The sequence below is a fragment of the Kryptolebias marmoratus genome, linkage group LG1 (assembly GCF_001649575.2).
Source record: "Kryptolebias marmoratus isolate JLee-2015 linkage group LG1, ASM164957v2, whole genome shotgun sequence".
Classification (NCBI taxonomy): domain Eukaryota; kingdom Metazoa; phylum Chordata; class Actinopteri; order Cyprinodontiformes; family Rivulidae; genus Kryptolebias; species Kryptolebias marmoratus.
The window spans coordinates 32054638-32082605 of NC_051430.1; the positions used below are offsets into that span (position 1 = coordinate 32054638).

Sequence of the window (27968 nt, forward strand, 5' to 3'; positions counted from 1 at the left end):
TTTTTTGTATCTTTTATTTGTGTAAATACTCCATTTATTGTGAACTGATTTAGGTTTGTGTTACCTTCTTTTAGTTCTGACGGCATTTTTGGGGACTTTATAAGACGTGTCCACAATAAATGGCTGTTGAAACCAAGAACTGCGTTCAGCCTTGATTAAACTCGAGAGGAGTAACAAATACAGTTGTTTAAATTACTGGTATGCTTCCCTCACCATGTGCTGCTTTACAAAGCTAATCAACATTTGAGTTGGAAACAATCCAGGCTTTATTCACAACTCATTTCCATTTAGTTTTTGTAAAACTGTAACAAAATATGATAAGAAGTATGTATCAGTTATACATAAAATACAAAAGGCAACTAGACCTTAGCTAATGCTATCAAAAATGCTTCCTAATACAGATAATTAGCTAACGATGCAGCTTAGCTTGTAAACTTAGCTCGAGCACATAGAAATAATAGGCTTTGCTAGCAAAATTCTACACACTATTTAAATTATAATTAATAACATGAACTTACAAATAATGTCCAAGGAACAAACATATTTGAAGGACAGTTCTGACCAACTGATAACAGCAAACGTGTTGTCAGGAAGGCTCTGTCTGTGAGGATTTGGAGTTTTTGTGTTTCTGTTTTGTTTTCTCTATTGTTTTTCTGTGGGTTTTAGTTGTTTTTTTCAGTTTGGGTTTTTTCCTGTTTCAGTTCCTGCTCAGTATTCACTCTTCCTCCGTCTCTCTTTTGCCCTCCTTGCCACGCCCATCTCCACCTGTCCGCAATCATCTCCACTCATTTGTTTCCACTTCCCTCGTTACCCTCAGTACTCAAATACACGGTCATTTCTCCCACTAGTCGCTGGTTCATTGTTGTTGTTTGCCATTTGCTGCTGTGCTCCGTACCTTGTCTCCTCGTTGTTCTGCCCACCGTGTTTTGGATTTTTGTTCTTTTGAGTTGCCGCCTCGTCAGCTTTTGTTTTGTTTATTTTTCTTATTTAATAAATTAGTTTATTTTGCAATGAGTCTGCGCTCAGGGTTCCTTTCTGTTGTCCACAAACATGACACTGTCAGACAACTTTGATTAACTGTAAGTTAAACTGAACAAAACATTCTGATGTAGATGATTCCCTCTGAGAACGTGTTCGATCAGGGCCTTGTGTCTCAAAGTGGCAAACGGAGACAAAATGATGCAGTTTTGGTTACACAACTTCGTGACTTCTCCTGGAGGATGGAGAGGCCTTAAATGTTGATTTGAACTGGAGGAGCAATTTGTTCACCTCTACAAAACAAATAATGTCTGACAGACCGCTCTGAGTTCAAATCCTTCTGAAGCGTTGATGTTTCTGTCAAATCCCAGGACTTCATTTAAATAAACCGAGTGTAAACCTCAAAGACTGATGGACAGAAAATTTGCAGATTGTTCGGATTGTTTGAGCTCCTGCTGAGGAAGCATTGATAAACCAATCACTTATTATTTAGTTAATATTAGATTAAAAGTTGGAGTATTTTTTGTATCTGTGACGTATGTAATTACAAAGCATGAGTAAATGAGTATCTGCAGAGAATCAGCAGCTGAATGAAACAGAACCAGCAGAGGAGCAGTTCTAAATCTGAAGCATATCATTAAAGAGCTGTGCCTCTGCTCGGTGTAATTAACCACAGAGCAGCAGAGAAGGAGAACATCTTAAATATGTGTTTGCTCGCTGACGTCATGAAAGACAACATCTTCAAACTGAAATGTTTGAAACACTGTGAGCCACTAAAACAAACTCCACGTACCTGTTAGTTATCCTGAGTGGAGTGGCCCTCCTTATGGACTGTTGAATATTCAAGAAACATTTTATTTAAGCATAAAATTAATAAAACTCCACTGTTAAGGTCTGCCCTTTACAACATCAAATAAGGCCCAGGTTAAAAAACACATTTTAGGTTTCTGCACATAACATTTTTGTTTTTGTACATTATTAGAGTAAAAAAAAAAGGTTTAAAAACAGAAACAACAGGAAGACGAGGAGCTTTCTAAATTCAAAAAACAGAGTCGAGTTTCTAAAGCTGAGATTACAGCCGTTTCTTGCTATTTTAAGATGTGTTGCTGCCTTTAAATTTAAAATGACCTGATTTTCTTCCTAAACATGGTAACATTTCTTAGTTTGATATGTTTGCTGTGTTCCGTTGTGAATATAATTGAGATTATGAGATTTTGTATTTACATTTTACACAATAGTCCAACTTTTCAGAATGGGATTGCACTAATAATAGTAAAGTGCTTTTTTGTGTTGAGGTTTTTTGTTGGTGTAAATTGTTACAAATGGCAAATGAAGACTTTATTTTTCTCTTGTCTATGATGGACACTAGAGGGCGCCACTGCATCAATAAACAAGATTAATCTTAATAAATCTTAACCTTTGTATTTTTGGTGCAATGCATTATAAGAGTTTGAATGAATGAATGAATGAATGAATGAATGAATGAATGAATGAAGATACTGTGAACTGTTTGTTGGTTTGTTTCTTTGGTTATCTTTGACCGGAACTTTGTTTTAATTTCATGATCTAGGAAAGAGCCAAAATAATTCATGAACACTGGATTTATTTAACTTAAACAGTTAGAAATACAACAAACATGTAATTTTTTTATTTTCTTCTATCAGACTGAAGGACATAACTCATCAATGTTTGACAACTCTTTATTTTAACACACATTTTATATCATATCCTAAAAGAAACTATTTCATCTTTTCTACAGAGTAACAGAAGTTAATGAAGTCTGTTTTAATTCTCAGTTTTAATTAAATTACTGGAGTAAATATTAGTTTTAAAAGACACATTTAGATTTAATGTAACACTTTTATGCCAAATGTTTTCTGAAATGACTTATTTAACGTGATAATAACATACTCGCTCAGCATGACTGAAATTATATCTCCTTCCCCCAAAATGGACCAAAGGTTACAGTTTAGTATCAAAACATCTGGTTTGGTTAATAATCTTTCTTCAGCAGTCAGACGTATACAAATAAACTGATTAGAAAGGAAGATTTTCACTCCATCTGTCTCCATGCTGAGCTAAAAATGATTATTTGAAGGTGAGAAATCCAAAACCTGAAAGAAGTTTGTCTTGTGTGTAGATTCTGTTTCTTAAAGTATATTTTTTTAGGTTCTCCACGAAAAAAAATATTGCAGGAACATCTAAATATATCCTTTTCTTAATAAACCTCAAAAATATATAATTATATCATTCCAATAAAAGCAAATAAAACAAATGTAACGCTTCTGTGGAAGGAATACAATTGTCTACAAACATTTACAGGATTTGGTTCCTGTCCTGTAATCTGTTTTTCTGTCCAAGGGTCAGGGATTAGAGCCCAGGGTCCAAATCTGTCTCCTGTAGGCAACTTTGGTCAGGTTTATTTCATACGAACGTATCCCGGTTTGAGTTAATGTTTGCCTGAGGAAAGTCTGAAGAATTTGTTTAGTCTAAAAAAAAAAACAAGAGAAAGTGACCAACATGTACACAAGATGATTATTTTAAAAAACTAAAGTTTAATTTTGACATCACGTTAGTTTAAAGGATTAGTAGTGAATCAGAAAGAAGCTGAAACAATCAAAAGTGCATCAATAAGTGATGATAAAAATATTCACATCTGTGCACCAATTTACCATTAACTCTCTTAAAGTTCTATTTTCTTTTCTTTACAAGCTATAATACAACAAATTATTTTAATGCTACAAAAAGATATCCAAAAATCACAAAGAATCATCATGTTGCATTTGCTCATTAGAACCGTTGAATCTAAAACAAGAGGTAGAACTATAAAAATCATCTTTTTCCTGCTATAGGAAAAGAATATTAGAGTAATTCAGTTGATATAAAAATGATATCTGAGTAGAAAAAGGGTCTGAGGGTCTCTGCAGCATTTCGCTGCCATCACTGATACAGTTGCATAGATGAGCAGGAAGGAAACACTGTGAAGCTGGGATGTGATGGAGACGACAGAGACACTTAGAAACAGTTTCATTATCATTAAAAGAAAATCTTTTTGCTCCCTTTCTTCGCCCACGAGTCCCACCGATCCCAAACAGAGTCGTAAATCACGAAGGTAATAAAAGTTAGACTAATTTAAAGACAGTAAAAGAGCGCTGGACGCTGGTGGATCCTCTACAGAGATGTTTCAGAACCTCGGCTCCTCCAGTAAAACGGATTCTCATCATCCGGGTCCACGTCAATCCGGATCTGAGGCACAGACTTCAGCGGAGTCATCTCCGGGCTGAAACACACATTCGATGTTAGGATGAAGAAAAACTCTTAAATATAATTAACACTGGTTAGTAAAATGTCATCCTGTGAACAACAAACTTGATCCAGAGATGAATAATCTGCCACCCAGCAAAGAAATTATTATTTCCCAATTCGTGAAATCTTTAAAAACAACGAGTCTGCATTAATCCAGGTGCCAGATTCTTTTTCTTTCTTTTTTTTTTTTCCAATAATGACTGACAGAATAAGGGCTCTGGATCTTTTTTTAATGATCACTACCCTCTTCAAAAAAACAAAAACAAAAAAAAACAAAATATACAAACAAAACAAAAAAAAAAACTGAAAACATGTCCTTTTATAATTTTAGACCTGGAACCAAAAATATTTTGATCAGTATATATTTAATTTGTGACATTTTTATTTACCAGAGGAATACAACCAGAGGTCATCTGAGTTTAAAGTAATTTAACTTCAGTTTTAATCTGAAAGGATTATTTTAAACTAATTTACAGCTCAAACTCAATGATATAGAACTGCAGAAATGCTCTATTTTTAAATGAAGAGGATTTAAAACCTTTAAAGAACAGGATTAGGTTTGTTTCTGTTGTTGCAGAACTCAAAAGTTCAAATTGAAAGATCAACTTTTAGACAGAAAATTGTTATGTCTTTGTCTGCATGTTATGGTTCTGGCCCGTCTGCCTTCTCTGGTTTTCCTCCTGAGCTCTCCTTCTCTGTACTCAAGCCCATCTATTCTAGTTTTTATCAAACCCACATCTAGTAACGGTAGTGTCTATTGAACCCTTTTTAACTGTGTCATCTCTTTGCAGTTCTGAATGATTTGTACCCAAAATAATCCTGCTAATACATTTATTGATTGTGCTTTCTTTTATGTCATGGCCTGATTTATATAAATATATCTGGTACTTTAGTGTTTTGGGACAGACACTGTTTGCTTTGTGCTTGAGACTCCTAAAAAACAAAATTCATGTAAAATGATCTTTTTCTGGGACTTCTGGTTCTACAGCCAGACAATGTGCGAACGTTATCCAAACCTCACTGTGATTTCAGCCACTGCTGATGAAGAATGCTCTGCTGACGCGCCACCAAACCACCTACTACAACCCACAAAGCAACAGGGTTCCCCGCGCTTTTATTTTGAAAAATGACATGGCCGATGACATACGAGGCATTGTTTGCCAAGACACACGCCTCGAAGCCTGGCTTCAGATGTCCCATCACTCCCTTTGTGAGCAGAAGTCCAGTCTTCCTTCCTTTCCTGCCAGATCTTGACCACGTTTTTGTCGGGTACCTCACTGGCTTTTGCTGTCCGGTGTCTCGCCTAGCCCACGGATCTGAGCAAGTTTCTGTTTTTTTGGCCTCCAAGTTCTGCCACGCCCCAGAGTTCGTTAACCTGCAGAGGAGCCATGTGTTTGATTTCCCCTGAACTACTCAGATTCTGAGAAGGTTAGTGGCGTTATTTTTGGTCATAAATAATAAATCTTTTAGCATTCTCTAATTCCAGGTCCTCAGAGTTTCCTCATAATGCTGCACGCTACAAGCACGTCAACCAAATTGTTTCCTCAGCTCAGTTGGATTTTAGACGTCCTGTCATCAGTTTCAACTCAAGCACAGCAGCTTTTCTGCTCTGTTGCTCAGAAGTTAAAGTCTTCACAGCTATAAAACTTTAGTGAAAGCTCAAAGTGCAGCTGAAGAAAGTGAGTTGCTTCACATTTACATTAAGGTTCATAAAAATAACTTTTTTAGCTTTTCTGCACAGTAAAAATATTGCTGTCAGACAAAAATACATTAAATGTGCATAAAATGCAATTTACAGATTGTTTTAGAGAAGTATTTGCGTGACTTTTAGCTGATCACACAAATTAATCTTATTCACTTTCACTCATATCTGTAATCAACTCACCTTTCCTGCAGTCAGTGTTTCAACTTTCTTAATATTTTTAAATCATTGTCAGAGCCTCTGTTCACCTGAGCCATGTCTTTCTTCTTGATATTTGTTCAGATTAGTTAATTGAACATTATGCAATTCTGAAAATATAACTAACCAAAGTGTGACAAAAGACTGTAATTCCCAGGATCCACCACTAGATGGCAAGAATGTCCACATTAATGACAAATTCAAAATATAGAATAAACTTTAAAATACTGTTCTGATCTGTTATCGCTGTACCAACCGTCTAGACCCCTCAGATCTTCTGGTTCTGGACTGCTCTGCATCCCCAGAACCAGAACCAAACGAGGAGAAGCAGCATTCAGATTCTATGCACCACAAATTTGGAACAAACTTCCAGAAAACTGTAAAACAGCTGAAACACTGGGTGCCTTTAAATCTCAACTTAAAACCCACCTGTTTAGAGCTGCTTATGGCTAAATTAGGGTTAGAGTGCGGGTTTTTGTTTCTTTCTTACTGTTTATTCAATGTCACATGCTGTTTTTATTTTGTTTTTTAATTATGTAAAGCACCTTGAAATGCCTTGCTGCTGAAATGTGCTATACAAATAAAATTTGATTGATTGATTGATTGATTGATAGAGAACATTAGCAGCTTGGATAAAGATTTTCACAAAACTTTTTATTTATTATTTAGGTTTTTCAAAATTATTAAGCATTTTAGCAAATGATCAATGTTGAATGCTGTCAAGATGAGGAAAACCAGAGAAAAAGCAGAATAAATGGACATAAAGTGATCGTGGCCTGATGGGATGCTAACAGCTTAGTTTATGTAAGGCTTTGTGTCCACAGTCCATACAAAGAGCATGGGTTGTGCTCTGCTTCCTGTTGAAAATTCATTTAGCCAAAGGTCTAAACCCTAACCCTAACTAATCTTTGAAGATCAGACTAGTTCTAGCTGTGTTAGCTCGCCTTTTGACTTTTTCCAACCCTTGGAAAAGAATCTGCAGCAGCTGAATTTGATCAGAATAGCTGCTGTCTGAGTCTGCCAGGTCTCAGATACTCACCTGGACAGGTAACTGTCCTGATAATGTCGAAGCTGGTCAGCACGATGTGTGTCGATCAAGGAATGACTGGGACTTCTCTCCTGTGGAAAAGAAAAAGAAGAAGAAGAAGAAAAACGCTTCAGAGAAAACCAGCCAGTTCTGACTTGCATCTTAAAGACCAAAAGACATTTTTAGTCCAAACCAGAAATTAGCAAGAGAAAAGAAATCAGCTACTGATAGATAATTCTGTTTAGATTAATTAAAAACCTACAGCCTTGTGTTCACAGACTGCTTCAGGTCTAATAACAGTTTTGCACGCAGTTTTTAAAGTTAGTGCAAAGAATATTTAATGAGAAACTTTAAAAGAGAAGTTTTTGAGTTTACAGTGAAATCTGCAGGCAACTCTTCTGTATGTAATAAACTGCAAAAGTTATTTTTAAAAGAAAGTTTTTATCTCTGACTCTGTTTCATTCCAGCATAAAAAACTTTTTAGTTGAATCCGTAAAACATATTTATATTAAAAAACTGTTAATTAAATATGAGAGAAAGTCTGACTGCATAGAAAGAAAATGTAAAGATGACCCAAGACTTTTGCACAGAACTGTATAATGCAAACTAAGTCTTTTAGACCAATTTAAGAAGCTTTCTGGAGCACAAAAAACAAGTAAAACACTATTTGTTAGGTCAAACATGTAATCAGAAATCCCAAAGAAAACCATTCAGAATAAAATGATCAACACACATCGTTAAGATTTCATGCATTTTTAACACAAGACAAAGAGGAAGACGGTTAAAATCATGTTAATCCCATGCAGTGAGAGTTAAAGATGAGAACGAAGCAGCTCTTTAATGACAGGACGTCATCAGAAACATGGACCGAGGAAAAAAAAAAAGAGCAGAAGTTCAGGGGATGAAGAGTTTTCCCTCCAGGATTTACTCACTGTCAGAGGCTTTATCACCTAAGAAGGGCTCCTGCTCCATGATGTCCATGGGGATTTTAATATTAGGAACATTCTCATTGTAAGGATAGTCAGACTGTTGGAGAGAGGAAACACATCCTGAGAACAGACTTCTGGGGAGACGAGACTTACCTCCAACACGAGGGAAATATCCACCAACTACAAACCAACCCAATGAGGATTCATCAGGATTATGAGTTCTGTTTTTCTACTAAATAAGACTTGCTGCAGTCAGGTTGGACCCAACGGGACAAATAGAAACAAGACAATACTAACACTGACAAATAAAAGCATACGAAAGAGGGTGGAGATCGGGGAGGCGGTGGGACGAGACTTGGCTGGCGAGCAGGAGAAGCCGAGGACGGGGAGCCTTATATCCCGCACCTGGATGCGATTTGGCAGCTGGGAGCGAGGATCCACGATGAGTGATGCTGGACAGCTGGGTGAGTCTGCCAGGTTGAAATTGCGGCGAGCCTTCACTTAATACTTGGTAGCAAAACCCTTGTTGGCAAGCACAGCAGTCAGATGTTTCTTGTAGTTTTTTATAAGGTTTGCACACACTTCAGGAGTAATGTTGGCCCACTCCTCTCTGCAGATCATCTCCAAATCCTTAAGGTTTTTAGGCATGCATTTGGAAACATGAAACTTCAGCTCTCTCCGTAGATTTTCTATGGGACTGAGGCCATTCCATGACCTTCTTACAGAGCCACTCCTTTGTTTCCTTGGCTGCATGTTTTGGGTCGTTGTCGTGCTGGAAGACCCATCCACGACACATTTTCAGTGCCCTGGCGGAGGCAAGCAGGTTGTCACCCAGGATTTTGCGATACATGGCCCCATTCATCTTCCGTTGATGCGGTGAAGTTGGCCTGTGCCCTTAGAAGAAAAACATCCCCAAAACATATTACTTCCACCACCATGCTTGATGGTGGAGATGGTGTTCTTAGGGTCATATTCTGTATTTTTCTCCCTCCAAACATGTCTCATCTGACCTCAGCACCTTCTCCTAGTCTCTCTCGGAGTCATTAATATGTTCAATGGCGAACTTGAAGCGGGCCTGGATGTGAGCCATCTTGAGCAGAGGAACCGTGCATGCACTGCAGGATTTTAAACCATTATGTTTCGGTGTATTACCAATGGCCTTTTTTGGAGACTGTGGTCCCAGCTGCCTTGAGATCATTAACTAGCTCCTCCCGTGTAGTTCTTGGCTGATTTTTAGCCTCTCTCATGATCAATGAGACTCCATGAGGTGATATCTTGCATGGAGCTCCAGGCCTAGGTCGATTGACAGTAATGTACTTCTTCCACTTCCGAATAATTGCACCAACAGTTGTCACCTTCTCATCCTTTGTAGCCCATTCCAGCCTTGTGTAGGTAAACAATTTTGTCCCTGACATCTTTAAACAGCTCTTTAGTTTTGCCCATGGTGGAGATGTTGGAGTGTCACTGAGTCTGTTGGCAGGTGGCCTTTTATACAGGTGACAATTTGGGACAGGTAACAACTTCACTGAGATTAGGGTGTGTCAGGGGTCTGTCGGAGCCAACATTAGTCATGGTTGGTAGGGGATCAAATACTTATTTCCCTCAATGAAATGCAAATTATTTTTTATTTAAATATTATTTAATTTTCTAGATTTTCTTTCTGATACTCCATCTCTCACTGTTACAATGAAGCTACCATAAAAATAATAGACTGTTTAATTATTTGTCAATAAATAAACAGAGTACAAACGTACAAAATCAGTGGGGGATCAAATACTTATTTCCTCCACTGTATTTGTGTTCTCAAAAGTTGTTTAAAATTTTTAAATCTTACATCTTCGGCATCGCTGTCTATGCTGTCACATTTCTTCTTCTTCTCATCCTCTTTCTTCTTCTTGTCCTTCTCTGGAATAACATCATCCAGGAAGCTGAGGTCATGCTGGGAGAACATGTAGTCCATCGCTTTTCTCACAGCAACCAGAGCAAGAATCTGAAAACATCCGAGACAGGAAACACAGTTTTTACTTCTATTCAATTACAAAATTGTTTGTCACATTAGATAAACTCAGGAAAATGTTGTTATTTTTTTACTTTAGTGCTGTATTTTAAATTTATTGCGGATCAAATTACACTTAGGCTGAATGGAGCATCCCATTTTAAATTAGCCATAATATAAAGTTTATATTAAAGTAAAAGTAATTACAGCTGCATTAGTTTCCCAGAACTTATCATAATACCAACAACAACAATAATAGTTATTATTATTATTGTAATTCAAATGTCTTTTACCATGACAGGGAAAATGATGGCCGCCACAGTGGACTTGAGGATCCAGAGCAGACCCAGGCACAGGATCTGAATAAAGGTGAAGAGGTGGACCCTCCTGAGGGGAACATGTCGCAGGTAAACCAGATCGGGCTGATGCTTTGCTGGCATCAGAAGCAGCTTGAGGCGATCCATAAACTGAACAGAGAAAATTAGCTGAGCAGATAGGAAATGTCCAACTAACAGCAAACGGTTGCTGGTTTCAATCAATCTGAATAAACAGCAATACTTCTCTCAAACTTTATAATATTTCTGTCTCATTTTTAAAACGGAACAAGTGTAAAGAACACTCAGATCTGCAGATCAAACCGGCAGGTAACATGCTGATGTGATGATGTTAGAAACCTCTTGAATCTAAAAAGACAAGGTGTAGTGTTCTTCAATGGGTGTACTGTTCAGTTTTGTACTAATATTTAAAATGCACATATTTTTCTCTGGGAAAAAGGAGCAATGAAAGACGGTCATTATTATTATAATATTATTATATTATTATTATCATCTTATTGATTAAGATCATTTGTCAAATTTGTAAATAAAACCTTGTAGAGCAAATGTTAAATAACTGCAATAAGAACAATATTTTGTCAGGTTACACATTCACTTTGCACTTGGATTCTTTAAAAATTAAAAATGTGCAATTTACCTGCACTCCATTGAGGGAAGCAACTCCCATGTATAAGAAGACTCCGTACAGCACAGGCATAGGAATAAACTGGGAGCAATAGTCAGAGGAAATACAGATAACTATAAAGTATAGATTTATATTCTCTTTAGTTTGAAGTTGAAACATAAAAAGAAATTGGAAATATAAAGCTATAACTGGGTCAAACAAAATCCCCTTCCTTTTTACAACATTAGTTCTAAGAAAAATTGAGACAATGTCTAAAATGTAAATGAATAAACAGAATGCAATGTTTTGCAAAAATATATAAAAAACAGGTCTTATTTACAACTGAACACAGTAAACATCTCAAATGTTGAAATAAAGTAATTGTATCCTTTTTAAGAAAAATAAGGTAATTTTGAGTTTGACAGCAGGAACACGTCTCAAAAATTTGGTCAGGGGAAAAAAAAAGGCTGTAAAAATAAGTAGTATGAGTAAAAACCAGCTGGAGGAGCAAAACATTGATGCAGATTCTCAGTTGTTCAGGACATGAACATCCTGAGTAATTCAGCAGAAGGCAACCGGACCTCTTCTCTTGATTCTTGATGGCGTTGCACATCTCATCCAAAAGGCTTTTTGATAGCATTTTATAATAACTACACCTAATTAAGCCTTATCTAATCATTTATAAATGGTTAATTAACCTTGAAAACATTAATATTAAGGATGTTTCATACTTAATAAACTATAAATTAACACATAGCCTACTCAGTGTTTATTCATACTCATTAACTCATTAATTAATTATGTACTGTGTGCATATGTATGTGAATGGTGATATAAATGTACTTTCACACCATGTGTTAGAGATGTATTAATGGTATTAATACTTATCCTACAGTGCAAAAATCATGAAGAAAGTTGCTTGTAGTGTCAGGTTACTGGTTGGTTGGATTGAACCCAAATGCAGACTGAAAGCTCCAAAAGAAAACTAATTTATTTACAAAACAAAAAGCATTTTTCAAGTAAATGCCTTCTTTCACTTCTTTTTCAAACCCCGTATTCCTTGTCTAAAATCTGCACATTACTGTCGGTAAAGATTCTCAGCCGTCCAGTACATGGTTTATCCAAAAAAAGGTTAAAAACAAAAACAACTGGACCAAAACATCACCATTTTACCAGCTGACAAAGGAAGATGCACAGTAGTTCTCAACACTTCTGATTACCAGGAAAAAAATGACTACATTACTGAGCAATAGCACCGCATATGAGACCCTAAAAAGAGACCCAACCAGCACCTACAAAAAGAAGGCCATCTGTCTGCAAAAACTTGAAAAGGACAAAATAATCAATCGATAACTGCACTACAGATTATACCTGGGAGAAACCACTCCTTGTCTATTTTAACTTCCCAAAATACGCAAAGAAGGAAAACCCCTCAGACCCATCAACTCAGTGACAAATAATATTGTAAAACCTCTTGTTGGTATTTTAGCTCCTCTTGTTGGAAACACACCTCATCACACTGAGAACTCCGTTGACTTTGCCAACAAAGTTCAACATTTGAAGCTCCAGGAGGAACTCTGGTATCATTTGATGCCACTTCTCTTTTCACTTGCGTACCCACATCAGAAGCAGTGGAAACTGTCAGAAGGTGACTCCTACAGGACCATGATTTGAACAACCGGACCAACTTCACCCCAGACCAGATCTGCACCTTGCTGGACCTCTGCCTTTCCACCACTTGTTTCAAGCATAATGACAGTTCTTACAGACAGAAGCATGGGATCTCCATTTTCACCCATTGAGGAAGTGGAACAGAGCTGGATTACTTTAAGGGAGCTACACCAAGCCTTCGGTTCAGATATGTGGACGGTACCTGGGTCAAAATCCAAGCTAAGGAAGTAGAAGCGTCCACCAGACACAGCTCTGTTGACAACATCAAGTTCACCAGAGAAGATGCGAACGACAACAAGCTGCCTTTTTTAGACTGTCTGGTTCACATGGAGAGAGAGGACAGCCCCAACACTGAGGTCTACAGGAAACCAACCCACACAGATCAGAACCTTCTGTTGGACTCTCACCAACCACTGGAACACAAACTCCCTGTCATCAGAACTCTACAGCTTTGAGCTGAACACGTCCCCACGAAGACAGAAGGGAAGGAAAGCACAGGGAAGCTAGCCTCTCATCTGCTGGGGAATACTCAACTCAAAGGGTTCAAGCAAAGGGGGTTTAGGTAAAACCACACCAGCTTGGGGTTACACACCATTGGCCATACCAGAGTGGAATAAGGTCCAGCTCAAGATCATTCAGGCACACAAACTTCTCTACCACAATAAAGTGCTGATTCTTTAATTCACTATTTATTAATATTACTAGTAGTAGTGTTAGAAGTAGTTGTAGTAGCAGTAGTAGTAGAGAAAACTGTTCTATATGACAAGTGAAAAAAGGTTTCAGTGTTTGCTGACAGATTATGAATAAAATATATGAAAGTTTGTTGGATTTTTTTATGCACTTTAAGTTCAAACTATTTTACCGCTTTTATTCTGAAAACATAATATTATGAATCTGTCTAAGATGCAGGGAAACTTACTTCTGCCATTTCTGATACAGCTGCTGTTCTGATTAAAACATTTTGTTTATTCAGACATTTACAAATTGAACGAAAAACTTAACACAGAATGGACTTTAGTCTCACAGCTGATACTGAATATTTCATGAATTACCTTTAAAATTGGAGACATTAATACAGAGAGTCCCGTCAGGATGAAGACAAACACACCAGTGACCCTCTGCTCTCTGCAAAACAGCAAAAAAGAATCAAGTTTTAAATCTCAGGGTTTGGACTCATTTAGTTTCTTTTACAGTTATTGTTTGAGTCAAAGCCGACTGTAAATCTATTGATTAAATCATAGACATTTTTGTTTTTTTTTAGTCTGAAAAAGCAAACATTGATGCTTGAAGGAAGTTGTGATCCAGTGTGGATATTTGTTAACTCAGCTTACAGCTGAAACAACAGCTCAGGACGTCACACAGATATGAAAACTAAAACAATTCAAAACAACAGCAAAAAAGGTTTTGACAGTCAATAATGAACATGAAAGTCCAAACCAGGCAGATCTAAGAATAATGATGTCTTAATAAAATGATTTATCAAGTTTTATTAAGACTAAAATCATTAAAAATGATGATTCAGATTCTGAAACAAGGCTGGGTTTTTGTGGTGCCTTGTTCATTTGATGAAGTTTTGAATGGGTTTTTACAAGTTTGACTCAATTCACAAAACAAAGAAATATTTCAGCTTGAATTTTCCACCTTACAAGAAAATGTTTCAAGATCATCTCGGAACTTCAAAACAAACCATCATTACTGTTTTCTGCATTCGTTCACTTTGGCCTCTGGCTGATTTCATGGAGGAAATATCTGGAAAAGTACCAACATTTTCCAGCTTTAACTTGTAGGTATAATAATAAAACACTGTTGTCTCCTAAATGGCTAGTCACCCATAGGTGGCTCTGCAGCACAAGGATAAATAAACCCTCTGAATGTTTTGCTCTGATTTATTCAGACAGGGTTGTGCTGTTTAGCTCTGAGATGAGTTCTGTTTGAACATAAAGCTTATCTGACCTCACGCCCAGGAACTTTGGCTGCTCTCCTGGAGCTGACGTTTCTGTTTCCATCTTCAGACTGTCGATGTGAGCGATGGAGATCACTGTGGCTGCCACGTACCAGGGCAGACCCATGAAGGAGCAAACCACCAGAAGAACAGCCACCAAGAACAGATCCAGATGGTAACCTGCTCCTTTCTGGTTTAGACAACAAACAGGGTCAAAACTCAGGTGCACGCTCTGATTTATATGCCTGCTAACAGCAGAGGAAACCTTTTTATTCCTTTAATTATTCATCTCATCAGCTTCAGCAGAACCCTCTAAAACAGGGGTGTCCAATCCTGGTCCTGGAGGGCCTCCATCCTGCATGTTTTCCTTGTTTCTCTGCTCCAACACAGCTGATTCAGAGGTTAAATGACCTCTTCTTGTTCTGCAGAAGCCTGTTAATCACCTATTGATTCAAATCAGGTGTGTTGGAGCAGAGAAACAAGTAAAACCTGCAGGATAGTGGCCCTCCAGGACCAGGATTGGACACCCCTGGTCTAAAACAATACACATATGCAGTCCTACTCATGAAATACCACCTAATTGTGATGCAAGACCCACTTGATAAAAACTACGCACTCATGAAAAAAGATGTTTAACTAGAGTTAAGACAACTAGCAGCAGTTTTTTCCTGGGACGTTCAAGAACTTTTCGTAAATCAGGAGTAGAATGCCAGATCTGAAGCATCCTGTACTTGATCAGAAGCTGGTTTTTTTTTCTGTATCTGAGACTGAACTTGTTTCTCGCCTTCTGCAGTTATTTTCTTAGAAAGCTTGATATTTTACCGTCAGTTTGTGCTCCTTCCTGTTGACGATTACAGCAGTGATCTGCTGGTCCATAAAGACCAGAATGGTGACGAGAAGAGCAGGAAGAGCAGACGCCAGGTAAACCCACCAGGGATTTCCTCCAAATGGGGGCACAAACCAGCCTCGGTGTGGACTTGTTGGCTTTGAGAGGAACAAAAAGAGAGAAGCTTCACACACTTCAGGATTGTACAAATATACTTAGTTCTAATATACTTATAGAATTTATAAATCTTGTCTAGCTTCAAATTGGATTAAATACTTCTGTGTCATTTTATGTGAGTCATAGAAAGGTGAATCTATATAGATTATTAAAAACAATTCTTGTAAATTACTTGAATTATTGAGGCGAAAAGGAAGGACTCACTTTAAATTCATTTGGCACGATGAGTTTCGGAGTGTCAACTCCAACAAAAATATCAACTCCACAAAATATAAGGATGGCCAGTATGATGGCAAAGTCACTGATGAGTTTCCTCACCTGAGTGAGAGAATTTTTCATTTCCAGATTTATTCTCTTTAGATTTGGCTTTTGGTGTTTCTATGTCAGAATGCTGGTGTTACTCACAGTCGTGGGGAAAAACGGACTCGTTTTGAACTTCTTAAGACACATTGAGGTGGTGTAGGTACCAAAGAAGAGGATGAAGGACATGAGGGTGATGTCTGGGACGTAATAACAGGCCTTTCCAACCAACTCTCCTTTGTACTGTAAGCACTCGGACTTTGTGAGTGATGACCATTTTGTATTGAGAGGCTACACAGAACAAACACCAAGCACAGAGGTTATTAAAGATGGAAAAAAACCAGCTCATAACATCAGTGTTTAAGGACAAAAAAACAAAACAAAATGAAGACAACATAAAGAGGCACAATTACATCAAATTTGTTGCTTATCTTATCCTTGTACTCTTTAACTAAAGTTGCAATTACACACAAACACAACCTGGTTTCTCTTGCATGCTGGTGTAATCTCTCTTGCATCTTCTAACTAGTAAAATATTTGTGATTTAATTCCAGGAAGTCTGCTTGTGTTGGTCAAAGATTTCCAGGAGTAGCCAGACTAAAGTTCTTCAGGTTAAACAATACTTTCAATAAACGGGTAGACAAAACCTTTGTGTTTAACGTTTAGCTGTGACAGCAAGCATAAAGTCTCATATTAACAATTATTCCATTTGCAATTTAGATTTTTTACCTAGAAGGTGTCAGTAAAAACAGGAAACACTTACCAGGCCAGTGTTGTTAAAGTACCAGTCGGCAGTGTCAACAGAATTGTCAATTACCTTTGTCTCATTTCCTGCAAAAACAAACAAAAAAAAACCCTGTTTTTGCACAATATTCAAACAATGCACCATAAGACAAAACATTTCAGTTTGTATTTACCAAAAACAAAATGGTAAAATGTTGAACAAAATGGACTGAAACTTTATGTCCAACTTTAGATTTCTGTAAAACATGTAGCACGCTTACAACAAGAATAAAAGTATTCTTTCATCAAAGATGTTAGCTTGCTCAAAGAACCACAATATTCAAACAAGCTTTTATTTAGGAATAATCCAATTAACCACCAGCCTCAACTAGACTTTTCCTCCAAACAGTCCAACCAGAATTTTTGCTTTGATACAAGAAATTATTCAGCAACTGACAGCGGCACAATCCAAAAAATCAGCTTTGGTCTTTGGTTCATTTAATGAACTTTGTGTCTGAAGTAATATAAATAAGGTTAAAGTTAAAAGACTTCTTACCAAAGACTGCAGGGCCCATGCAGAAACATTCATAATGTGTGATGTTTTCCATCTCAAACTCAGAATTAATGGGGTAGTGATGAGCTAACTTAATCATCTTTTTAAAGGCATCATAGATAAAGATGAAGCTGATGAGACAGGAGAAGCCTTCCTCTGTGAAACGGGTAAAGTATTTCACCAGAAAACTGGCATCAGTTGCAACGAGCACCAAGCAGAGGAACGCCGACCACAGGCCTATCCACAGGCGGAACTCAAGGTAGTCAAAGTCATTTTCTCTGAATACAAACAACACAAATTAATTAATAATTGATCAAACTTCTAGCATGGTGAGCACAAAAAACAAATACACAAAAAAAAACAAGAAAATTGTTAGAAAATTGTTAGAAAACATGGCTCTGAAGTGATGTGTTGGCAGAAGCTGAGGTAAAACAGGTTTCTGTTAGAAAGTACCTGCTGAAGTTGAACAGCAGCCGTTCAAACACCAGAACCGGACCGGTGCTGCTCAGGATGATGAGAGGCTGACCAGCAAGCAAACAGAAAACACCCCCAGCAATGGCGGTTCCTAAAAAACTCTCCAACACACCCTGCAAACATAGAGGACACAGATTCTGAAAAATTCATAGAATGGACAGTCAAGATCATTACTCCAAGGATTAAAACTGTGTTGGACCTGCATGTTTTCTGTGGCATCCCCCAGCAGACCTCCAAAAGTGATGGCATTTGTCACAGTTCCCAGATAGATAAAAAGAATGGCCGACAGGGCCTGAATGTGAAATGCATCAGTGATGTCACTAAGAAAGAAAGGCGCTTTTCTCTTTAGGTCAAGTATGAGACCCCCGCAGAACCTGGCAAGACACAAAGAAAAGCTATTTTTAATATGAAATAAAAACACAAGAACGACCATATTGAGAACAAATATTTACAGATTTAGTGGTTCAGAGAAGAAAAATTAATGGACAAAAATCTGATGGGGCCACTGAGCCACAGGCGGTCTAGATAAGAGGGTAGCTTCCCGGCATCACCTGCATCTAATCGCTGCATCGAGCACCTCCACTCCAGCCTATCAGCATCAGACCGCGCCTCCATCTCAGCCCTTCAGCATCAGACCGCGCCTCCAGCGTATCCAATCAGCGAGCAAGCCTTCGTTTAAAAGGACTTCCATCATGGCCCCATCCGTTCACCGGCCGAACTTCAGCCCACCTCCACCCCTTCTCCACCTCCAGTTTCCCAGCTCCCTCAAGCTTCCTTCCCCTCTTCGACCTCCACCACCAGTGTCCGACCCGGGAAAGACGCCTCTAATGCTCAACCTGAGCTTCTCCTCGAAGCGCATTGCTATTGTCGACACTCGCGCCTTCCGCCGAGGTCCGAGCGCCAAATATCTTATGTCATTCATGTCAAATGAAACCATTTAATTGCAGCTTCTCTTTGTTGTGAGTCTCTCCAGGTTGAAATGACACAGGAACGGGCCTCTCTGATTTGAACCAGAGTGGTGTTCTGTTATTGGACTTCTGTGCTAGTAACAGCTTGTCCATAACAAACACCATGTTCAAACATAAAGGTGCCCATAAGTGCACATGAAGCCAGGACACCCTACGCCACAGGTCAATGATAGACTTTGTAGTTATGTCATCTGATCTGCGGCCATCTGATCTTCAGGTTGGGGTGCTCCCAACCCAGAGAGAGCAGTCCAGGCTTTTACTGATTTCATGAGTGAATGTGGCATTAAGCACATCAGAACAAGTGTATACCATCCTCAGGTGAATAGATGTGTGGAATGATAGAGAACTAAAAGACCCAGGAAACCTGCAGTTACTGAAATGCTTCACAGCAAGAGGACTTTCACCACATGCCACAACTGGTGTATCTCCTTTTCAAGCTTCTCAGAGGAAGACCAATGAGGACAAAACTGGACATCATACCTTCACCTAAGGACAATTGATAGTACAACCATGTAAGAGAAAAAGTGTTTCTATGACAAGCCAAAAGTGCACAATATACAAAACAGAGGAGAGGAGCCAAACCACAAAAGTCACTGTTGTCTGAGTAAAGAAGCCTTTTCATATAGGAAAGGAGAGAGAGATCATCTGCCAGTACAGAAGCGGACTGGACTGAGTTCATTTGTCCTCAGTGATGGGAAAATATGGAATGCAGCTTGATTTTCACTTTGCCAAAATGAAACACCAAAAACTGATACAGCATAGGAACCACTCAGCCTGAAAAAAACTGTCCCACAAAGAGAAAGATATCTTTAAATAACTTTGAGTTTCTTTTGTGTTTGGATTTATTGTTAAGTTTTCGGTTGTTCCTGTGTTTAGTTTTGTCAGTTGTTTTTTTGCTCCCTGTGCCCTTGTCATATTCCCTTGTCTTCAGTCAATCATTTGTTTGCCTGCCACGCCCATCCACACCTGCCCCGACTTCGTAATCACTCACCTGTGCCCACTTCTCCTAATTTCCTGCAGCTTTTAAAACCTGGTCATTTCTCTCACTCGTTGCTGGTCCATTGTCATTTTCACTTCAATGCACTGTCTAGTTTTCCCTGGGTCTTGCCTGCTCGTGTTCCTGTAATCCTGTTTGTAAGTTTTTGTTATTTAGTTTAGTTGCTGCCTTGAAAGGGTATGGCATACAGAATACAACCAAAAACTGAAAGAATGATGAATACAATCATTTAAAGATGTGGGGAAAATTATTTATTACTCCACTGCAGTTCATAACATCTTCTTGTTTTACTTTAATGTAGATGTGGAGTGCTGATTATAAACCTTTGAAAAAATAAGTTTTTATACCTTCCAGTCTTCTTCAGCTCGTCCCCTGTTGTGTGCCCCCCTCCTCCGTGACCTCCATCATGAGGCATGCCTCCGTTCATCTGAGAATCCCCTCCTGCATACATGTTTTTCCTAAAACAGAAAAGTTTGCTGTAACTTTTCCTCTGACTATGGTCAGATGCATGTAACAACATGCCATCATTTAACATGGAATCTTTTCCTTGTTGTCACTTCATTCTGTAGATAATGTTGATATTGTAACTTTATATTAAGAGCAACCGCTGGGGTTTTAGATTTAAACAGTTTTATACACCCAGATACAAATTTTAAATCATTATAAAATGCATTTAATCAACTTTTCACATGGTGCATTAGTTTCTTTTGTGTTGATGAACTCTTGAACTGATTAGTTTTTGTCTCTAAACTGATGACTCTTGTTTCAGATGCAGATAAAATTGGAAGCTTTTTATCAAGCATTTTTACCCTCCAAAGTCTTTAAATTAGTTGACATGTTAATCATAATAAAGCCACTCTTTTGTTGTATGCTGGTGTAGATTCTCAGTCATCCAGGGCATGGCAAATTTAATAGAAACTACAGATCAGAAGTCCAGCTGTTTTCTTTGGTTCGTTTGGTTTTTTTGGAGGAAGGAGGTTTGTTTTTGCTAAAAGTGTGAAAATTAAAACACCCATGTTAGTGCATGATTTTAGACCTTTTATCAGACGAAGGGAGGGATTTAGGGGGCTCTATCCTGATGGTTGGATCCCACTCTCCAGGTGGAAGCACAATCACTTCATCCAGGAACTCATCAATACCAGCCAGCAGGTCTTGTCTGTCCTTTGCCTTATATGCAATGTCATGAAAGATCTGCACACAGACAGAGCGGGATGATGTATTAGAGCGGAAAAGTCCGCTGTGAAAGCTTGCGTTTTTTCCGGGCAGTGAACTGTAATATCAGATGAGGATTACCAAAAAGGGAAAAAATGACATCATACAAACACCAGACATAATCCAATCTAATCAACCTAAAAAACTCTGGATAGGACCAGAATTTGATCAATTTAATCAACTCAACCGTTCATCTCTGTGGGTGTTAGAATTGCAGAGACAACAAATTATTTTCTCTTTTTCTGCAGTATTACTCTCAGAAGTAAAAATATACAATTTTCCACAATTCTGTGGAAAAACTAGTGTCCAACTGATGCAGTTTGACGAATTAAAAAATAAATTATTTCAAGGTAAAACTGCAAAGGTCTTGGTAATTTCATTTAATTTTAAGTTTTATACAGAAGAAGCGAATAACCCAATACTGAATGTTTGCAGTTTTCTTTAAAAATGTCCTCATTTATTAAATTAAGGCAATTAAAATGCATGAATTAAACCAAAACAATCAAGGTGCTAAACTGACTGAAAAACAAAAACTGTAAGAAGCCCCTGAACTAGTTTGAAGAGTAAATTTTATTTTGAGGTAATCTTTGGTTTAAACAGTGTTTTGATAGTTTACTCTTAACACACCATGGTAATCTTTTGAGAAATAAAGTGGTAGATTTATGTTTAAGGGCATGTTTATTAGCTGAATGATGAATATTATTTTGACAAAGGAATAGTAGCTTTTTGTCAGTGTTATGACAACAGTCTGACCTCATCCGACATCAGGGTGGCGATCGCTCTTCCAATCTCATGATATGACTTGGCCTGTCCTTTGGGTCCAAGCAAGATGAATAAAAACCTGCAAAATAAAAGAAAGAAAAGTGTAAATGCAATCTAAAGAGCAATTATTGTACAGCTCGTATTGCTGGACGAATCATTTAGGTTCAATCAAGATATCGTACAATAAATCAGCAGATCATTTCAAACTCGATCCATCAAAGACAGGATGGCAGCTTCCTTTATTTATTAAGTCTCAGCTCTGTGTAATAACAAAATGTTTAAAACATTAGGTAAAAATGATTCCAGAGGAGAAGAATCATCTTAAACATCAGAACCTAACCTTAAATGTTAGGTCTGTATCAAACTTTACGTCTTCTTTTCTGTCTTTAATTTAATAAAAGAAAAACTTCAGGATAATTTTACGCCCTACTCTAAATTTGCACATGTTGATCTTTAACTGGGGTTTGAAACAGCCACCTGGTGGGAACTGGAACTTCTGTTAGTGCTCCCAACATCACCGCTTGATGCAGACGAACAAACGCCACAAACGGGGCGTCTAGGAAGTCCACCTCCCCCACCAGCACGTTGGAGGCCTCCGCGTCTCTCGGCAACTTCTTCATGAACTTGTTTTTCAGCTAAAAGTACAAAACAGAAGAAAAAAGGGAGAGCTTAAATGTTACATTGCCAACAGCAAGCTGTCAGCTTTTATTCAAATGTTTTTAACTCTTAGCTGGCCTTCTGGTACCTTTAGTTTAGTTTGAGCTTTATATTGTTGTGCGTGTTTTATGAATTTGTGTTTTTGTGTTCACATGTTGTGAAGCACTTTGAATCGCCTTGTTGCTGAAAAGTGCTATATAAATAAATTTGACTTATTAAAGAACTTTGAGTTGAAATAAACCAAAAGGTTCTTTTGTATCTGCAGAAGGAACGAGCCAGAATTGGAAAAAGTTGCTGAGCTCTAAAGGTTAAACAATTACCTCCACTTTTTCTCCTTTTACATCCTGAGAGGCAGATTTAGGTGTAAATAAAGTTTTTATAAAGAAAAACAACAAATATGCAATTTAGAAAATTATAAGTTTGTAAGTTCTGAAGAAATTTTTCTTTTTTTACTTTAAAATATTCCTGAATCATCAATCTAAACATAAAAGTTCAGACCGAATTTTCTATAAAAGTAAATTTTTAATGTGTGCAAAAAATATGTAGCTCAGTTATTAAACTGATTGTTTTTATTTAAAACCAAGCAGTTTTTTTTATTTTAAGTCCATTTATGATACCTAAATACCCTCAAATCAGTTTTATACATGATAATTCTCACAAGAAGTAGAAATAAAAAGAACTTTTAAGTCATATTAAATGTTTAACAGTGTTATAAAAAATCAGATTTATTAGTTTTGTTTTTTTCCCAGTAAGATGTCAGAAATGATTATTTTAATTGCTTTTGTTGCTGATGTTGTGGAATGTAGTATTAATGAAATGCTCTACAACAGAAACTCTAAGCCTTAAAAAATACTAAAAACTGAAGAATTGTGTTGAATCTTGATGGTTCTGAAGCTGAAATCTCTTTTTCCACAGGAGCCTGTCCTTTCCGCCTGAGTCAATGATTGTTTAAAAGAAGAATGAACAACTTTTATTTTATAACTGAACAACCATCTGACTGCCCCCCCCCCACCCCTCAGTAAACCTGGCTGCAAAGAAAAGAGCTGTAAACACAGGACACAAGTGGACAAAGCTTGAATAAATACTATTTTCTATAATTTAGATTAATTATGAAATATAATTAAATTAGGTGTAAAGCCTAAATCGAGCTTGGCCCCCAGTCTGAGATTTCTGATCTTATGGAAAACTACTCTGTTACATTATTACCATCAGCCAGGAAACATTTACTAAGACAAAGCCATCAACTAACTCCTGGACCTTTGTCCCCTGGATGTCCTCACATGTAGGTCAGTCAGCTGAAGTTGTTATTTGTTTGATGACAATATTCCTGTCCTTTGTCCCGACACCAAAACTAAGCTTTCTGGAGTTTTGTCATATTTTTACCAGCAGCAAGGGATAGAAATAACATGACAGAGAAGAAAATCTTCACTTTTCTGTAGCTTTATTATTTCAGATGTCATGCATAATTAAGATATTTAATGCAATCTTAGTTTTGCTGGCTGATAGCTCATAAGGAGGTGACCAGGTGTTTTTATTTGCTTGAGACTCAACATTGTTGCTCTTTGTCCCTCATTTTACTAATTAAGAAGATGCCCCAGATTCCAGATGACCAATTTTATTTATCAAATCAGAATTGAGGAATGGATGCTTTTCTAAGATTTTTGTTTTATTCCAACGGCGATAAAGAAAGGAGGATCAACTCCTCATAAGGGCTGCGTTTAATGTGACTCAAGTGGTCAAACATACAGCAGGTTAACCTATCCTTGTCTTTATAAAACCTCAACATGTAAATCTGTTTTTGGTTCTGTCTCAGTTTTATCTCCAAGTTATCTGGGATGTAAGGAAATCTAGGAATGGAAATATAGTTATGAGCTGATTGGGTTGAAGATTCATTTCCTGTCAGATGATGTATTGCATACTTTGTCCTTCTGGAGTCATTACTGGATTACTTTGACCTAATTGTGTTCTTATAGAGGCCCGGTTTGAATTGTGACAACATTTAATGACCTAATCTGTTCAGGGATTTCTAGTCAGAGATCTACTCGGACTAAAATAAGTGATTTACTGGATGGATGAATAAGGACAATGGTTACGAGAGACTTCATGTCACAAATGTTGGGAATTCACTGATAACACTACGAGAGGAAAAAGAAGAAACTCTCAGTGTGTGGGACACCTTTTGTGAGTTTTTGATTCAGTGTTTCAGCTGCAGCCTGATCATCTTTTCAGCACGTCCTGCTGGAAACTTTTATTAACCATTAAAGTCAAAGGTGGTTTAGATGTTTTTTTCCATAAACAGAAACTTGTCTGTGTTGTGTTGATTGCACCTGCAGCTTGATTATCTTTACAGCCTGATCCTCAAACATCATGTTCCAAGAAAACTAAATGTTCAAACAGCAGAAACTTGAGGCAAAATGATCAGAGTCAGATTTTATTACAGGACAGTTCTGCTGACTCACCTGATCCTTTTCTGGTTTGTCAGAGATGTCGTTCAGGCTGCTGGAGGTCAGGTTCTGGTGAGTTGGGGTGGGACTATCTGTCAGCACACAGAAATGAAGGATTTAGTTTCATCTTCATCAGTTTGCTAGAACTGGATGAAAAAAAAAGATGGAGGAGAAGAGCCAGGACAGAGCAGAGACCCAGACTGTTTGCTCCGCATGCAGCACCAGAAACACTCAAAGCTGACTCAGAAATGCTTTTCAATAACAACTGGGCAAATATTCTGCTGAAAACTGTGGTAAAACACTGCCCCTTCCAACATTTACAGCACGTTTCCCTGAAAATTCTTTAATAAAACGTCTCTAAGTTTTAAACTGGTCGATTTGTCACATTTAAGACAAACTGTCTGCCAGAGACTTTAGGATGATAAAAGTTCAGACAACCTCTCAAAGAAACTGACATTGTCAGATTTTGTGCATTATTTTCAAACATAAGCAGGCTGAAACAAATCCTATCAAATCTCAGAGAAGTTATAAACCTTCCCACGTGTTTCTTATAGGTTATTTCACTTTGTGTCAAATCAGAACTTTACAGGTGAGACTGTCTGATCATCTTCATCTCCTGCTTTTCACATCCTGTTTCTATCTGAAACAGGTAAGATGCTAACATCCAGTTTAAGCTCATCAACATCAGGCCTGACATCTGGAGCCACTGCAGCCCATCATATTTCTGCTTCTCAGGATTGTGGGTAAAACCATGTATGTCAGTATGGTGCAGCCAGCAGCAATAAATCACTTCCAACAAATCCACGAAGATATAATAATAATAATAATAATAATAATAATAATAATAATAATAATAATAATAATAATAATAATAACTAAAATTGACTTTTAAAAAACAATGAATGACTGAAAAAATTACTTGTGAGATTGTTAAAGAGATAGGTCCTTTTCTGACCAGTCAGTATCTTATCTGCAGCAGACAGCAGTCAGCGGGAGGTCAGTTTGAAGAATCAGAGAGAAAGTCTCCCTGATTAGCTAATCAGAGCAGGAACCAATCAGGAGACAGTTATCTAAAACAAGTTAAAACTATCCCAGCATTTTGGACAAATACTTAGTTGTTAAAGAACTTTTAAACTTGTCACGTTTTCATCAGTTATTTACCTTTTTTCTCTTCCAAACAGTGTTTGTGCTGCTGTTTGTAATGCATCCTGAGTCCCACTGATCTAAGCTCTGAAACTACAGTCAGTAAAAATAAGACTTCTGTATCAAGGAGATAATTCAGAGAAAGATTAATGGTTGGAGAGGTGAAACAGCAGGGAAATGTGATCATGCTACATGCAGAGCAACCTGAAGGTTTTTAACATATAAAACTTATTCAATATCTTGTGCAAAAAGGACACAAATATTTCAAAAACAGCTGATAAAGCTGAGTTGTTTCAGATGGTGGAAACTCAACAATGATTGGTTCTGGCTCTGATTAACTGTGAACTGGACTCCTCCAGAAGAATTTCTCTCTCATTCTTAAGTGAAGATCGCTCTGACTGCTGTCTGCTGCAGTTAAGACATTACCGTTTTAAAGATGCTTCAGTTTAGTCAGCCTCAACAGAAATAGACTGATCAGTGGTTTGCAACGTGAACATAAATATGTTCTTCTGAACTTACTGAGCCAGTCCATGCTGGTACTCCTTTGGTTCTGCAAGTCCTCCACTGAGATGTGACCTGACAGGCAGGTCACAGAGTTCTCCTGAGGACTGCGAGCTTTTAGCAGCAGTAGCAGGTTATCAAAGCCAATCCAGGAAAGCAAAAAGAGGGAAAGGACAGATGGAAAGGAAAGAGATGAAGATGTACTGATGAACGAGCCAACAGAGACAAAAGTAAAGATTTGTTAAGTGAACACAATCAAGTTCAATGATCTGAAAATTAGAATTTTTTAGTGCTAGAATGTGAGAAGAGAAACTGTGAGTTCAGAGGAGGTAAAACAGAAGACAACATTCTGGTTGTAACATCCACTTTATCTCTAAAGGCTTCAAACAATGAATGATGATCGTTATCTTTACTACAATCCTGATAACAGATGTGTATTACATCTGATAGCAGGTAATAAATAACCTGTGGCTAGTCACTCATTAATAAGAGTTTTAACGCATGGAAGGACTCAGAGACTTACAATCTAAGCAAACATGTTGCTGTCACAAGCCACTCAAATCCCAGGAATCTTCTTTTCTTTTTCTGTTTTAAATGTGGAGAAATGATGGAACTCATCATCTCTCCGAGTTTAAATGCTGCCTCCTGACTTCTGATGCTTTTGAACTTTTTAGGACCATAAAACGACGGTCCTAAAAAGGTTCAGTTCCTCTGGAACATTAGTACAATCATCAACTTTAAAGTGCTGTTAAAGAATGGGAATAACATTTGATGAATTAGTAAAATAATCCATTAGCATTAGTTCCCTAAATTAACATGGATTTAAGTAGTTTTGTGTTTATTTTTTGACTTTGGTTCTTGGTGTTTTGTTTTCTGTTTCCATTTTTTGTGTGTTTCTTTTATTTAGTTGTCTTTATGTTTACTTTGGTCTTTGTTCTGTTTTTGCTCCTTGTGTTTTTGTTCTCCTGTCATCATTCACTTCTCCTCAGTTTATCACTTGTTGCCTGCCACGCCCATCTACACCTGTCCCAAGTTTTGTAATCACTCACCTGTGCTCACTTCCCCTGATTACCCTTGCCTTTAAAACCTGGTCTTCTTCTCCACTTCCTTCCATTGTTTGTCTCTTGCACTTGTCACCTGGTTCTCTCCTCTTGTCTTACCTCGTCTCGTCTCGTCTTTTTGTATGCCTAGGATTTTTGTTATGGTTTGTTTTGCTGCCCAGCCAGCCTTTTGTTTTTGTTCTTTTATTCAAAAATAAATTTTAGTTTTCCTTCAACTGAAATGAGTCCGCACCAGTGGCGCCGGATTCATTTTCTAGGTGGGGGGGCCACCGGAGTGTTTCGTCACCTTATTAATTTTACATGCATCGGATCATCGTCTAACATCAATAAAAACTGAATAATGAAATGCTTTTTCAGCTATGACTTTTTGTTCCAGTATATTATTATGAATAATGATAATTAGTTTAACCAACCAACAGCTTTATAAATGACCACAATAAAAGTAAACACAGGTAAATAACATGTGCACGGGCAGAGATGGA

General features: G+C 37.6%; 1 protein-coding gene across 8 annotated transcripts in view; it reads right to left on the bottom strand.

Annotated features, from left to right (window-relative positions):
* Positions 1-3510: 3510 nt before the first annotated feature.
* slc4a4a (solute carrier family 4 member 4a) overlaps positions 3511-27968 on the bottom strand; it is a 52857-nt gene continuing 28399 nt past the window's right edge. For 3 of the 8 annotated variants that reach the window (XM_037977850.1, XM_025008062.2, XM_025008063.2), the window contains 20 exons: positions 24797-24873; positions 22158-22315; positions 21672-21759; positions 20743-20897; positions 20054-20164; positions 17941-18115; positions 17721-17854; positions 17271-17545; positions 16755-16822; positions 16097-16282; positions 15896-16009; positions 15511-15672; positions 14700-14878; positions 13799-13871; positions 11109-11177; positions 10430-10603; positions 9975-10130; positions 8144-8237; positions 7224-7303; positions 3511-4258 (listed from right to left, as the gene is read on the bottom strand). In XM_037977850.1, the coding sequence (XP_037833778.1) occupies positions 7260-7303; positions 8144-8237; positions 9975-10130; positions 10430-10603; positions 11109-11177; positions 13799-13871; positions 14700-14878; positions 15511-15672; positions 15896-16009; positions 16097-16282; positions 16755-16822; positions 17271-17545; positions 17721-17854; positions 17941-18115; positions 20054-20164; positions 20743-20897; positions 21672-21759; positions 22158-22315; positions 24797-24873 (2492 nt within the window). In that variant the 3' untranslated portion in view covers positions 3511-4258; positions 7224-7259. Of the gene's footprint in view, positions 4259-7223; positions 7304-8143; positions 8238-9974; positions 10131-10429; positions 10604-11108; positions 11178-13798; positions 13872-14699; positions 14879-15510; positions 15673-15895; positions 16010-16096; positions 16283-16754; positions 16823-17270; positions 17546-17720; positions 17855-17940; positions 18116-20053; positions 20165-20742; positions 20898-21671; positions 21760-22157; positions 22316-24796; positions 24874-26443; positions 26540-27968 lie in introns of all 8 variants that reach the window. The other 5 variants (XM_017426329.2, XM_017426336.2, XM_017426333.2 and 2 more) reach the window with 3 other exon arrangements.